General features: G+C 55.2%; 1 protein-coding gene across 1 annotated transcript; it reads left to right on the top strand.

Annotated features, from left to right (window-relative positions):
• Positions 1–2,625: 2,625 nt before the first annotated feature.
• Positions 2,626–14,195, top strand: ITM2C (integral membrane protein 2C). Its single transcript, XM_012802201.2, has 6 exons — positions 2,626–2,873; positions 9,663–9,803; positions 11,465–11,653; positions 12,540–12,650; positions 13,100–13,250; positions 13,716–14,195. The coding sequence occupies exons 1-6, from the start codon at positions 2,760–2,762 to the stop codon at positions 13,805–13,807; spliced, it is 798 nt and encodes a 265-aa protein (XP_012657655.1). The 5' UTR covers positions 2,626–2,759; the 3' UTR covers positions 13,808–14,195.
• The last annotated feature ends 201 nt before the right edge of the window (positions 14,196–14,396 follow it).

Raw genomic sequence — 14,396 nt, 5'->3', positions numbered from 1 at the left:
TGATGCCACTGCACTCTACCCAGGGTGACAGCTTGAGGCTCTGTCTCAAAAAAAAAAAAAAAAAATCTTCCCAATTTGGGGATGTCTAAAGATTTTTTAGAATAAAAAATTTATACACTGAACTTCATTAAAGTTATAAACTTCTCATGAAAAGACAAATATAAGAAAATGAAAATGCTTGCCATAGCCTGGTAAGAAATATTTATAATAAATATATACTACAAAGAACTTGTATTTAGAATATACAATAACGCCTACAAATTAGTAATTTAAAAAACAGCAATTTTCTTAAATGACCAAAAGACCTGAACAGACACTTCACAAGGTTTACAAATGGCAGATCTCACATAAAAAAAATGCTCAACATCATTAGTCATCAGGGAAGTGAAAATTTAAGCCACAATAAAATACAATATATATCAACAGAATTGCTAAATTAAAAAACTAAACATTAGAGAGGTTGTGGGGCAAGTAGAACTTTCATACATTGCTGGCAGGAGTGTAAAATAGCATCGTTACTTGGGAAAACTGGGAATTCCATTCCCAGGGTGTACCAAGGTGAGGGGAGAGAATCATATGAGTGGTCTGTTCAGATGAGGTAATAAGGGGGAATAGTTTCTGGAGAGAATTTAAAGGCAATAATAAAATCAACTAAATTAATCTCTGCATTATCTCCATGCACCCCAGTTCTAAACAATGTCAGTGACAGAGTATGTCCATCTGCTGGGGTGGACAATTCTCACCTCACCCATCCTCTTTGATTCTATTTACTTAATGGAAACTAAGAAGCATATCAACAAAAATACATGTACAGGAATGTTCACAGCAGGTGGGTTGGTTGGTTCCTCCTTTTAGACGAACTCTGTCTCACTTTGTTGCCTAGGCTGGAATGCAGAAGCACAGTCAGAGCTCACTGCAGCCTCTAGTTCCTGGACCTACGTGATCATGATCCTCCTGCCTTAGCCTCCAGAGTAGCTGGGACTACAGGCGTGGGGCACACACCTGCCAACCCCACACAGGGATGCTTCAGCCAGATGGTCCTGTCTTGCTGACCAGCAATCTGCCACCATACCAGTTCTGCTGGTCATGCTAGTTTGTATCATTAACACAAGGTCACAGGCTCTGTGATGAAAATTAAATTATTTAATGTATGCAAAAGAATGCAGCAGACGGCTGGTTTAACATGATTTTGCTCCTTGGTTGCTGGGCTGTGTGTTGGGCGTTTCTGCTTTCTGCCACAGAGCTTCACACAAGGCTTCACACAATGCGTGGCATACACAGCACTGAGAGAGGGAAGGAATGAATGTTGGGGGGTGCAGCACCAACCAAGGCCTGGAAGCTTGGTTCCTCCAAACGCCAAGACTCATACAGGAGTTTGGGTAGCTCATGAACAGCAGGACGTACCACGTTCCTCTCTGGCTTTGGTCCAAACCAAATTGCTCCTCTTGTCCTCCATGCCATCTTCTGCCCTGTTGCTTCCCACAGATGTTAGATGTTCTTTCTTCTCCACCTGAGCTGCAAGGTTCACCTAAGATCTGAGCCAAGATGTCCAGGGGGCCCAAGGCAGCCACACAAGACCTGAGGAGTAAGAGAAGTTGGTGGAGGATCTGGACTGTCTTCAACAAGCTGGCCGACTCTCTGCCCTTCACTCTCAGCCCAGGAGCAGAGCCAAAGCTGGACGTTCATCGCAACACTGTGTGTGGTTTGCTGGGCATCATCCAGCCCAGCCTGGACCCAGGACAGTGAGGAAAGATCCAGGGACTTAGTGCCAAGAGATGCCCCAGCAACAAAGGCCTTACTCCTCCCCAATGCCAGTGACGCTTTGCAGGGCCATCGAATTTACTGACACTCGTCCTGGGTATCTTCCCACCTGCTCTCAGGCGGCTCAAGCTCCTAGGCGGCTCCACTCTGTGTCCCTCTGGCCCTCTGCCCAGCCTGCGTGCATGGCCAGGCGGCCGGACCCTGACCTCTCTCCAGGACCTTCCTGGACGGAGCCAGTCACTCAGTAATTGAGGCTGCAGCCAACATAAAAGCGTCAAAGAGCAAGGGCTGCCGTCATTACTCAGCTGCTGTGTGCACGCCAGGCCCTCAGGAGGGGTTTGCAGGATGCAGGATGGAGGAAGAAGCGTGGTGGAGGACCAAGGAGCGCGAAATGGATTCAGAGTGCAGAACCTTGGCGGGGCGGGAGGCGCCGAGTCTTAACGCCTCCTGGCCGGCCACGGTCAGCTCCGAGGAGAGGCCCTGGGACCAGGGACTGTGGAGGTTTCAGCATCTCCAAGGAGGAGGATGCAAAGTGAGGCGGGGGAGATGGGGAATTAGTCCTGCAGCTGCATTTGCCAGGACACAATAAAGCGTGTTCTCAAAGACTTGTTGTGCGGATGCTGGTCAGGGAGCGGGAAGGGATGAGGCTACGAGAGAACCGAGTCCGTGCGTGTCGACTGAATGAATGAGTGAGCGAATGAGTAAGACAGCGAGCGACCGAGGGAACCCGACCCTCCACAGGTCTGCAGCTGCGCGCCCGCCAGGGGTCAGTGCGGCCCCGCGGGCGGGAGGGGGGCGCAGGCGCGGCGGGCGCCGAGGCCCTCCCGCGGGGGGCGGGGGCGGGGGCGGGCAGGGCTGGGGGTGGGGTTAGAGAGAGGGACGCCAGCGGGGTCCAAACTTCCGGTGCCTGCAGCGCTCGGAGCGGCGGCTGCACAGTCTGCACCCGCGGAGGCTGTACGGGCAGGAGCTGCTGGGCTGACGCGCGGGCCGGCGCAGTCATGGTGAAGATCAGTTTCCAGCCCGCCGTGGCCGGCATCAAGGCCGACAAGGCCGATAAGGCTTCGGCGTCGGCTGCGGCCCCGGCCGCAGAGATCCTGCTGACGCCGGCTAGGGTGAGAGGGGTGGGGGGCGAGGCACCGAGGCACGCTCCTCCGGCCCCAGGGACTGCCCCAGGCGCATTAGGGAGCCTTGAGCGGAACCGGGTTGGGAGGTCCCCAATGGGTCATCCACCCCAAAGTGGGGAGGGGGCTTGGGTCCTGTCCTAAACTGGCAGCCGAAAGCAGAAGTCCGAGTGGGAGGGGGTGCATCGCTGGTCCTCAGGTGGGGAAGTGTTCAAGTGCCCCTTCCAGAAGTGGAGGGGACCCTGGGCGCCTGGCTCCAAAATGGGGTCGGGAGGGCCTGGTACGTAGAAGTTCAGGGAATTTGGGGGGGGGGCGGTATGCGTCTGGTTCCAATCAAGGGGGAAAAGCCGTGAGGTGGGGGATGGGAGGAGGCTTAGACGTAGTTTTCCTTAAGTAGGGCGGCGGAGCCTGATTGGCTGGGAAATTTGGGGAGGGGGTGTCTGGTGCCAACAAAGGAGGAGGGGGCATTGATTTTGTCCCAAATGGAGGACTGCGGGGTGGGGGGGTGAAGGATGTGCTATTGGTCTGCTCTGGAATTGGCGGACCAGAAAGTGATGAAATGGAAATTATTCCCTACCGGCTGGCGTCCTCATCCCACCCCTCGCCCTGCCTTCTGGGCCTCCCTACTCCCTCTCCTCCCTCCCGCCAGGCTGCCCCCCTCCCCACGCCGCCGAGAAAGCTCTCCACTGCCCCTGTGCCCTCCGCATCCCGAGTCTCTCCGGGCTCTGCGCGCCCCGCCCCCTCCGACTTCCTCCTCCTATGGCCTGGGGGAGACGAGGCATTTCCGCCGTGGAAAACCTTATGAGCTGCGTGGAGCGTGTCGGGGAAGAACCCGTAGGGACAGGACGCATGGCGGGCAGGGAGAGGAGGTGAGGGAGAGTGGTGCGCGGGCACGGCCCCTGGCGGCCTTGGGTATCACCAATGCCTCCCCCTCCATAGTGGCAGGATTCAGAAAGTCTTTGTCCACTACCTCCGTCTCCAGCTGCAAGGTTCTGTGCCCTCGCCAAGTTCTTTGGCTCAGATTCAGTCTTGCCATGGGAATTAAGGGAGCTACAGAGGATGACCTGGGCCCTGGAAGAGGGGCCTCAGAAAAGAGTGTCAGCCTGAGCTGAGACCCTGGGTGAAGAATGCCAGGAGCCTGGGCAGTTCCCCTACCCTTGTGTGGCGGTCACTGAAGCCACCAACCAGGCCAGTTTGAAGGGTTGGTGTGCACCACCACCAGATTAGTTTCACCTTCACCTGAAGCTTAGGTGGAGGGGGGCCAGCCTTGGATATTTGAAGAAGGTGATCTACAGCTTTAAAAGTTTGCAAGTGATTCTTCAAGCCTTCAATTTACCAAAGGGAAGCTGCCTCCAGTGGGCCTGGGGAGGAGGCAGGGATGAGGGTGGGAGGCCCATTCTTGCTCATTTCTTCTAGCTGTTTCTCCCCAGAGAGATTTGGGAAGGAGGGAGGACCAGGCCAGACAATGGAAGGATGTCATTCTGACTCCATCAGAAGATCCACCAAATTTTGCAGGAGCAGCACATCTCTGGCAGGCTGCAGATGGCATTGGGCAGGGTGGTGGGGCCCAGCATCACCCTTGTGAGTTACTGACGTCCAGCTTCTGGCTTTTAATCAGGCTCAAAGTGAGCGTCTTCTGTTCCCCCTCACCCAGCATGAATGGAAATATCAACATCTTCCTGCGTGCTATTTGTAATGGCCTTGAGCCTGTGGAGTGCCTCCTCCCCTAAGCACTGTTAGTTGGGCTAATTGGCAAGGGCACCACCAAGAGGAAGAATTAAAATCCATACACCTTTATGGGGTGCTGGGAAACTCAGAGCTGCCTGTGGCCCTGAGGTGATGCGAAGACAATGCACATTTTCTGCCTGTCGCCTGCTAGATTTGGAGCCTTGGAAGATAGTATGACTTCTGAGAGCCTCCTGGTACCCTACCTGGCTAGTGGACACATCCCACCCTCAGACCCCTGGGGATTCAGCCTTCCTGAGGGCAGGGGGGAGGCCCAGAGAGCTGCTTTCTCCAGGAGGGGCTTGAGTACTAATGGGGACCCACAGGAAAGCTTATTAGTCCTTTTGTCTCGGAGTTACCCCACAAGCCTCCTTGGTGCCTCAACTGGACTCAAAACATGATTGAAGCAATGACCCCTGGAAGGAGCAGTTGATGCCCAGAGGAGTGTGTGAGTGCTCTGGGGCAGCAGTTGACCTGCAACCTGCATCCAGGCCCAGGGCTGGGGCAGCCTGGACTCCCCATGCCTCTGAGAAGAAACTGAAACACAAGGAGGATTTTGTCCCCAGACCTGAGGCTGGAAGGAAGTGGCGAGGGGCTGGGGGAGGGGGACCCAGCTGAGCCTGCAGCTGCCCAGCCTCCATGTGGTGCTTTGACTCTGCGGTAAAAAGCCTGCACCCATGGGGGCTGGTGCCTGGCCAGCCAGCTTGGGAAGTGGGCTGGGCATGAAACACTCCCCCACCCAACCCAGCTCTGGCTGTACCCCTCTTCTCCTGTGGAGGCCCATTGAAGCCCTTTCTGCTCCTTGGGCGCTGCCTCCCCACACCACCACCCCAACCCCATGCCTGCATGTATGCATACACACATGTATGCGCAGGTGTAGACATGTACAGACTCATGGGCTAGGGGCTGCAGGAGAAGAGAAACAGGTTAAATACAGTCATCTTCTTACCTCTGTAATTTTCTCCTCGACATTTGCCTTTGATTAATGACTATGTTGCTCCCCTCCCCCAACCCGCATACCTGGGGCTCAGATTTCACTTTCCGTGTGTGTCCTGGCCTTGGGCCATCGGCAGAAGGAGCTGGGTCTCCTGGAGGCTTGAGTGTTGAAGGAGGGTCCCCAGCCAATGCCCCGTGCCCATTGGCTAGGAGCACTAGGCCACAGGACCTTAAGAAGCCAGCCTGCTCAGTGGTGCAGTGGGGATTTTCAAGGGCTGCCATCCACTCCTGGCCTGCACAGAGGTCTTCTGTCTGAGCAGGCATCATGGTGGCTTTCCCTCTTCACTCCCTCTTTTCTATTCTCTTCTCTGCACCGTCCTTGCATGTTTCAAGGCTGTGGTGTCAGCAGACTGCCAGCAAGGATGAGTTTCTCTCTGAGAAAAAATTGTTTATGGTAAAATCACAGAAGCACAGCCCTGCTACCCCTTTATCCCCACCCTGCAGCCTCTCCAAGTTCCCTCCCTCGTTGAGACTTCTCTCAGTAAGCCTCTCGCCCTGCCTGAGCCTTTGTTCTCTGGAAATGCCTTGACTGTGAGGATGGAGAGAAAAGAGAATTAACTGGCTACAAGCATCTGCACAGATGCTGCCCATACGCAATCTGGATGGGAGGACAGGGCAGTGGGGGGTCCCTTGACCCTATTGACTTGTGCCCAGATGATTTCTGCACACTGGGCTCTGGGCATAGGTGGACAGTGGGCATTTGTCTACTCTCACCCTTAGCTAGGCTGTATGCCTGTTTTACACACACCCACGTAGGGCCACTCTGGGGCCTAGGAAGGAGGCTGCTGGGGAGCGGGAGTGATGTGGGGAAGGGAAGGGAGACCCCCACACCCCCAGCCTTCTGCCTGGGCCTGTAGGGAGTGCTGTGGGCACCCTCCAAGCAGCCTGCAGTCCACAATCATACTTAATCCCCTGGCAATCCTTTTGGAACTGTTACCAAGGGAGGGGAGCTGGGGAGCTGTCCCCTCAGCCATGAGGGTCTGCCGAGTTAATGCTGCAGTTGGCTGGTTTCCCCTGACCATTTTGGCCCTGGCTTTGCTAAATCATTTAATGAGCACCACTGCAGGCCTCAGGGGCGGTAGGCAGGGGCCCGGGCCCCTGGGCCCCTGGGCCCCTGGATGCCTGGCTCACTCACATGCCTCACACCAATGCACAAGGAGGCACTTTACTCAAAGGACCCTGTTGCCTTGGAAACATGCAATATTTTTCTGCTTTCTAAATAGGACCCCCTCATCCCCCAACTGCCTGGCTGTTAGTAACTACTGGATGAAGAACAGCATTTTTCTGAGTCTCTGGCGTGACAGGTGAAGCAGTTGGGGTGGGGAATCCACTTGGCCAGGGATGCTTCCAGGACTCTGGAGTTTAAGCCTTGCCTTGATTGTGTGGTGTTGGACCCAGTAAGCAAAGGCAAGACTCAGCCACCCCCTTACCCCATGTGGGGCTTTAGGTCAGAAGTGCCTTTGTCTCTAAGCAGGAGTGCCTCTGGTCTCCTCCCAGCAGCCTCTGTACCTGCCTTACCTCCCAGTCCTGCTGCTTATTTGTGAGGCTTCTGGAGTTTGGCCCCACAGGCCAGAAGGGTTTTGGGTGAGTGGCAAGAGTGGCTGAGCCCTGGGTGTGTGCTAGGGGGTGGCAGTAGGGGTAAGTGAGAGAGCCATTGTCAGCCTGGACCATAAGAGAGAGTGTCCACTACCAGTAGAGGTAAAGATGGGGAACCCCAGAATTCACAGTGGGGTCCCTGGCCAGGGCTCCTGCTCTTCTCAGGCATACCTGGCCACCGCTGCCATTCAGTGTGACCACTGAATTCCGCCTCCTCCCTCCCATCCTCTCTGATTTCCTCTCCCTTCTGCCCTCTGTGGGACCTCTGCCTGGGCCCTCCCCCAGTATAGGGAGACATCTGACCCTGCAGCCCAGTGGGAAGGCTGCCATAAACTAGCAGGCCTCACCTTGTCAGTGAATTTGATTTGTGGAGCAGGCCCTTGGGCTCTTCCATGTGGTGGATTGACTCTTTCTGTTTTTTAGCAGTTCTTATAAGCTAGTTTCTTTGTGGTTTTCAGCATGCAGGAGCAAAAGCATGGCCACAGTGCAGGCTCAACAGCTGGCCAGCGTGTTAGCCCTAAAAAGGAAAGGCTTGGCTGATAAAGATCTGCTATTTTTATCTAACACTTTATCCTTTACAAAGGGCTTTCAGCTTCTTTGTCTCTTTTAATCCCAGCAAAACCCCTGTCCTGGAGCATCTGTTCACATTTTATGGGAGACCTGAGGAGGGAGGTTGCAGTGTGCCTGTGGGGGGCCAGTGAGCAGCCCCCTTGAGCCCTAAACTGTCAGGGCCCTGGTGTATGTTATGTCCCAAGGGCAGGGTTCCTGGCTGGTGAGGGCAGCTTGGCCTGTCTGGGGGTAAGCCACCTTTCCTTACCATCCTCCCATGATCACTGGAAGGTCAGAAGGGCCACCGCTTTCCCTGGCTGTCTCATTTGCAGGAGTCCCAGGGTGGCTCATTCCCTGTGAGATGCTGGCGGACCTTGGTTGTGGTATCACTGCCAAGCTGCTCCTGGAAGTACATTGGAAAGTCAAAGTCATGCAGTCCCTCTGGCCATCAGCTGGCCCTGAGGCCTCTGTGGCCCCAGCTGTGTGTGCCACTACCTGATGGTCTTAGTGTCTCCAAGTGCTGAGGAGCTGCCAGCCAAGTGCATGGTCCCCATGATCACAGGACCAAGGTGGGGAGAGGCTCTAGGCCTACAGATAGACCTGGCAGTGAGGGCAATGGTTTGACCTCCCACACCTGCCAGCTGGGCTCCCTGCAGGTCTGACTTAAGTGCAGGGGGACATCCCATGGTGCATATGCTGGGGCCAGCTGGTCTGCCATGAGTGTGCCCAGCCAGGGGAGGATCTTCCTTCAGACCTAATCTGTCCTTTCCCTGGGGCTGGGGTATGGGAACAGTGCCAAACACAGAGGCATCAGGGTAACTTAGAGGCAAACTCTGCCCCCCCCCCAACACCCCCTGAAGGGAGAAAGGAAGCATGCCACAACCTGAGAATGGCTGGCTAGGGAAAAATGGGCAGGTCACTTAGTCTGTCTTCATTTTAGAGATAAGAAAACTAAGGCTCAGAGGAGTATACAGGCAGTTAGTGGCAAAGTCAGAGATGCTCCAGGCTCCTGGGCTAGACCCCTGCTGCCCCTATACTGCCTCAGCTTCTTGCAGTCAAGGAGTGGTCCACGGGGACTGACCTCTCACTTCACCTGGCCATATCTGGCACCATGGAGAGGTTGTGGACACTGTAGGCAGAGATAGGCCTCTGGCTTTTGCAGCATCTCCAAGGGTGAATGAGGGCCTGGGGGAGGCAAGGACAGACAGGTGACAGGGCCCCTGCTGGCTTTTGGGCTGGAGCTCCAGGTAAAGCCATTTTATTGAGTTTTATACCTCAACAACTTCATCTGCCAACATGGCCTGGAGCTGTCTGCCTGGCTTGTTGGCAGCCCTGTTGCTAAGGTCCTGAGCCCAAGTCTGGCACCCAGAGCAGGTTTTTCCCAGGAGTAGCCTGGCCTGGCCTAACCTGGCCTCCCTAACCGCCACGTTTTCTTCTTGGCAGGAGCTCCCTGGCTTGTGGAAGCTTCTAGACTTCACCCTGTACACTCCACTCTTGACAGCCTGCTTGACACTGCTGGCCAGGGCCTGTGTGGGGCCCTTGTGGATCGCAGGCCCAGGGCTGTCTGGCAAGGGACAGCCACCCATGCCCTCTTGCAGCCTCCATGGACTCCCTGCACCTCCCACTGCCCCATCTGTCCCATGTACCCAGCTTTAGAGTGGATCTGTCACTCCCACCCATGTTTGAAAGAACATACAGTGGAATAATGAAAGAGACTGAGAGTGCAGATAATTCAGAATGCACCTGCTTAACCCCAGTGGATCCCGTTAGGTGGCTTCAAGGTGGGTCTCTGTTTCTCTTTAGCTGGGAGGAGACCAGGAGACACTAGTGAGGGCCCCCTCCCCTTCCAGGGTGTCTCCTTCCTTCCCTGCCCTCTGGGGCCCCAACTGATCCCCTGCCTTTGCCCACACACAGGAGGAGCAGCCCCCCTGCCACCGCTCCAAGAAGGGGGGCTCGGTGGGCGGTGTGTGCTACCTGTCGATGGGCATGGTCGTGCTGCTCATGGGCCTTGTGTTCGCCTCGGTCTACATCTACAGATACTTCTTCCTGGCTCAGGTAAGGGGCCGGGCAGGGGCCTCAGAAAAGGGTAGCATTTAGTGAGGAGCAGAGGGAAGTGTATGTATTTTGCAGTGGATGGTGTTATCGGGAAGCCCTGGATGTGCCCTCAGGCAGAAGTGAGTACTCAAAAAAGTTCAGGAGACCAACACCCTCTCTTCTGCCTGGGGCCTCTTTGGGCCCAGGCCAGCCCAACCCTCAGCCCCTTCTGCAGGGTAGCCTTGCATGGATCCAGGTGACAGCCCTAGGGTCCCTCCCACAGTGTTACCCTGAGGAATTAGACCAGAAATTGGAACTCTGTGATCCCCTCCAGACCTTGGACCCTGTGCCTACAGATCATATGTTAAGGCTGACCTAATTCCACCCATGTAGGGACACTTGGTTTACCAAACAAGAAAGGTGAAGAGATGAGTAGATAATCTCAACTGCCTCTTTGAAGGAGCAGGAGGGTGGACTTGAAAAAGTCTTAACTTCTCCCAAGGGTCAAAACTCTGGGTGTCTGGACACAAAGCTGGGCCAACCCAGACATGGGAGGGAGAGTGTCACCAAGTTCTTGGAACCAAAGGTAAATAAACTATAAGTAGCTCAAAGGGACAAATGCAATCTCAGAGTGATAAAAAGTTTGGGACTTTCCGTCATTTATGACCCAAGTGATCTCCACCCCTAAGTATTAAACTTTCTTGTCGCTCAGCTTTTCCATGATGGAAATTGCTGAAGAGTTTGTATTCCTTGGAGCTTTCCCCTTGAAACCCTCACTCCCATGCCTGCTGGCCTCCCCTTTTATTCAGCATCACCCTGATTATCTCCCACCCCCAGCTGTGGTCAGCTTCCCACTTGTTCAAGTCTTGCTCACTCACTTTCCTGTGTAGACCCTGGCCCAGGCCTGCTGCCTGGCCCTCCCTCCCTCATATCCACTCTGGCACCTCTGGGTCTCTTCCCAGCCCTGACACCTGCCCTCCTGGGATTGCTCACCTTACCCAAGTTCCTGGGCACATGAGTACCTCAGAGCAGCCTCTGGGTCTGTGTCCTGGGACACTATGCTGCCACAGTAGGTACCAGCCTTGCAGCTGGCCTCTCTTGGGCCCTTATCCCTGGGCAGCCCTCTGGAGCATTCTCTCAGGAGAGCTCACGCTAAACAGGAGGGAGGTTGTGCGGATCACAGCCCAGCCTGTCCCAAGCACAGATCCACAGGGGCCCCTCGGGGTGTGAGAATGGGCAGAGTGTACCTACTGGAGAGTGATTAGGCTGGCCCAACACATGAGGACAGTGAACACTGTCAAGGTGTCTCAGGCTGGGCATGGAGATGGCTGTGGTGGTGATACCAGAATCTCATGGTGCTGCCTCCAGCTACCTGCCCTACTTGTGCTTTTCAAGTTCTGTAGGCCAAGATGGCAGGCACAAGTCCAGCCCACCCTTCTATTTATGAGAGTGTATCGTACCTTGTCCAAGGCTCAGCTCACTGTAGTCAGCCCCAGGCTTTGACCAGACACCCCAAATTTATCAGTTTCTCCATCTGTGAAGTGGATCTCATAGTCCCCACCCTTCTGCTTCCCCAGGCCTCGGGGCATGAAGTAAGTGAGTGGGAAGGTGGCAGTGCTGAGCGCACTGCCTGATGGGTCTGTCTGTGTGTGTCTCCTCTCTCTCCCTCCTGCTTTGCTCAGCTGGCCCGCGATAACTTCTTCCGCTGTGGTGTGCTCTATGAGGACTCCCTGTCCTCCCAAGTCCGGGCTCAGATGGAACTGGAAGAGGATGTGAAAATCTACCTCGAAGAGAACTATGAGCGCATCAATGTCCCTGTGCCCCAGTTTGGCGGTGGTGACCCTGCAGACATCATCCACGACTTCCAGCGGGTGAGCCGAGGGCTGGGGCTGGTCTGGGAGGGGCCTCGGACCCAGGGCAAGGGGCATCCTTGGGATACGTGCTGCATAACCTAAATTGTATAGAGGTGTCCAGAGTTGGCTTCACCCAGGGACTTGTCATATAGGTGGCACAGTTCTCAGCAGGTGTGAACTGGCTGGTTTTCCCCTTGGCCACTTGCCAGCTGTGGACTCTGCCCGTCATGGTGGGGCACATGTTCCTCGATTCTGTTGACATTTATTGAGGTGTAGCACACCCACCATCAGGTGCACTGAGCATACTGTCTAGTAGATTTCTGCAGAGTATCTAGCACCAGCCAGATCACGATCTGGAACTTTGCTGGAACTCTGGAAGGTTCCCTTATACCCTTCCCCATCAGTAACCAACCCCAACCCATAGGTAGCCACCCCTTACACTTCTGTTCCCAGCAACTGTTTTGAGGCCAGTGAGACACAGGCTTCCAGCTATCTCTGCCCCTCATACATTTCCCAAAAGTTCATAGGGGGTTATAAGTATCAGTTCTTTCTGCATCCTGGATGTCCTCACAGCAGAAACCCACAGAAGGCCTGGGATAGAGCATCTCTTGTTGAGGGCCAGGCTATCCCCAGGGATGGCTTGGACCTTTGGACAAAGTGCACAGTTGGGGCATCACCATGTTCCCCAAACCTCAGCTCTGTAAACCCACAAGAAAGGGCTTTGTAACAGAGTGGCATTGAATAAGAAGTTGGTGTTTCCGTCTGTTATGTGGCACGCCCTACAAGCAGGCTAGGAGAGGAGCAGGAAAGGGAACATCCACCCAGGTGTTCAGGAATCTGGGGTACCTGCTTCTGAAGGTCCAGGGCCTAGGGAAGGCTGACATGATCCCTTTGTCCTCCTCAGGGACTAACTGCCTACCATGACATCTCCCTGGACAAATGCTACGTCATCGAGCTCAATACCACCATCGTGCTGCCCCCACGCAACTTCTGGGAGCTGCTCATGAACGTGAAGGTGATGGTAGAAGGGATAGCTGCACAGTATTTTGTCCCTCCCTGTGGCAGCTGTGCCTGGGGTGCGGAGGTTGCTGCACCAGGCTTCAGGGAGGCAGGGACACTGCTGGCAGAAGGGCCCTGCACCTAGATGGGTCTTGCCTGTGCTATTCCCAGCTTCCATGTCCCCAAAGTTGGCATCTCTCCCTTCCTTCTCCCCACTTTGGAGAGCCCCAGGACCAGCTTCATTCACAATCAAGGCCGTGTCCTGAGTTATGCGTGTATCATATGTAACTCCTAGCACTGTAGTCACAAGCATTGGGCACAAACTGGAGGCGGCCAGGGACATCAGAAGGGCCGGCTGAGGAGTCTGTGAATGAAAAAGGGGGCATCTGTGGGTAGGTATTGCAAGTGAGGGGTTAGAGCAGAGCCCCAGAGGCTGACCTGGTGCTATGGCTGCTCCCTTTGCAGAGAGGCACCTACCTGCCACAGACATACATCATCCAAGAGGAGATGGTGGTCACGGAGCATGTCAGTGACAAGGAGGCCCTGGGCTCCTTCATCTACCACCTGTGCAACGGGAAGGACACCTACCGGCTGCGGCGCCGGACTACCCGGAGGCGTGAGTGGCCAGCTAAGACTGTCTCCCACCCCCACCCGCCGTGGCTGCCCTGGGCTCCAGACCCCCGCCGTGCTCTGGCAGTGCCTAGCCCAGCTGTCAGCGCTTGTCTGGCAGCAGTAGTAGCACCTAGTGTTAGTAGAGCACTTACTGTGTGCTGGGCGCTGCTTTACACTCTCTGTGTCCTTCCAAGAGTATAAGTTACTGTCACTCAGCATCCTCCTCATTCATGCTGCCCCTTTTAAAGATGAGGAAACTGGGCCACAGAGAAGTTAACTAACACCCCTGAGGTCACACAGCAGGGAGATATCTCTGAGGTCTCCCCACTTCACTGTGCTGCTTTGGGTAAATCTGGGTGTCACTTGCTGGGCCGCCGCCTCTCAGTCAGGCTTTGAGGCTGGGGGTCTTATGGCCCAGCCAGTTCAGAGCCAACACAGGCCTCACTGGGATGTTTCTTTCTCCTCTCAGGGATCAACAAGCGTGGGGCCAAGAACTGCAACGCCATCCGCCACTTCGAGAACACCTTCGTGGTGGAGACCCTCATCTGCGGGGTGGTGTGAGGCCCTCCCCGCGTACCCCACCCTTGCCCTCTTCCTTTTTTCTTCTTTCTGGCCACTGTCTGGCCCTCCTCCTTCCCCTTGCTTAGCTTGTACTTTGGACACCTTTCTGTAGATGTGACATGTCTCACCTTTCCTGCCGTGCCAACTCCCTGTACCAGAGCTGTGACCTCTCGCAGCCCCCACCTCTGCTGACCTCCCAGTGTGGGGTTGGAAGGGGCACCCCAAGATGGTTTCTGTGCCCACCACCTGGAAATAGGGTCCTCTGGGGTCCAGGCCCACAGCCGTACTGGCAGCCTGGGGACAGGACTGGATGGATGAGCTGGGTCTGTAATGGCCCTGGCAAGGTGGGAGGGAGGGTTAGGAGGGGCTTCAGAAATACCCGCACAGCGGAGAAAGTCCCAAAAGGCTTTTTCCTTGCACGACACACTTCCTCCACTGTTCCTGTCCTAGGCCTGGGGGTTGGCCTGAGGATGGGGGGAGTGCCAGGGAAGCACACGAGAAAGTGGCCGTCCTGGGGTCTCCCTGGGACTCCTCTGTCAGTGCCTTCAGCCCACCAGCAGGGACCGCGATTTTGGAGGGTGGGGAAGAG

Source organism: Otolemur garnettii, unplaced genomic scaffold (assembly GCF_000181295.1).
Source record: "Otolemur garnettii isolate 467f Iridium unplaced genomic scaffold, OtoGar3 scaffold00013, whole genome shotgun sequence".
Classification (NCBI taxonomy): domain Eukaryota; kingdom Metazoa; phylum Chordata; class Mammalia; order Primates; family Galagidae; genus Otolemur; species Otolemur garnettii.
The sequence above is the reverse complement of the archived record's forward strand: the minus strand, read 5'-3'. Positions and strand labels throughout refer to the sequence as shown.

Bases quoted from the DNA above. Each gene is read 5' to 3' on its own strand.
- ITM2C (XM_012802201.2), top strand. From the start codon at position 2,760: ATGGTGAAGATCAGTTTCCAGCCCGCCGTGGCCGGCATCAAGGCCGAC. The intron at 9,804-11,464 runs GTAAGGGGCCGG...TGCTTTGCTCAG, and splicing joins GATACTTCTTCCTGGCTCAG to CTGGCCCGCGATAACTTCTT. The intron at 12,651-13,099 runs GTGATGGTAGAA...CTCCCTTTGCAG, and splicing joins AGCTGCTCATGAACGTGAAG to AGAGGCACCTACCTGCCACA.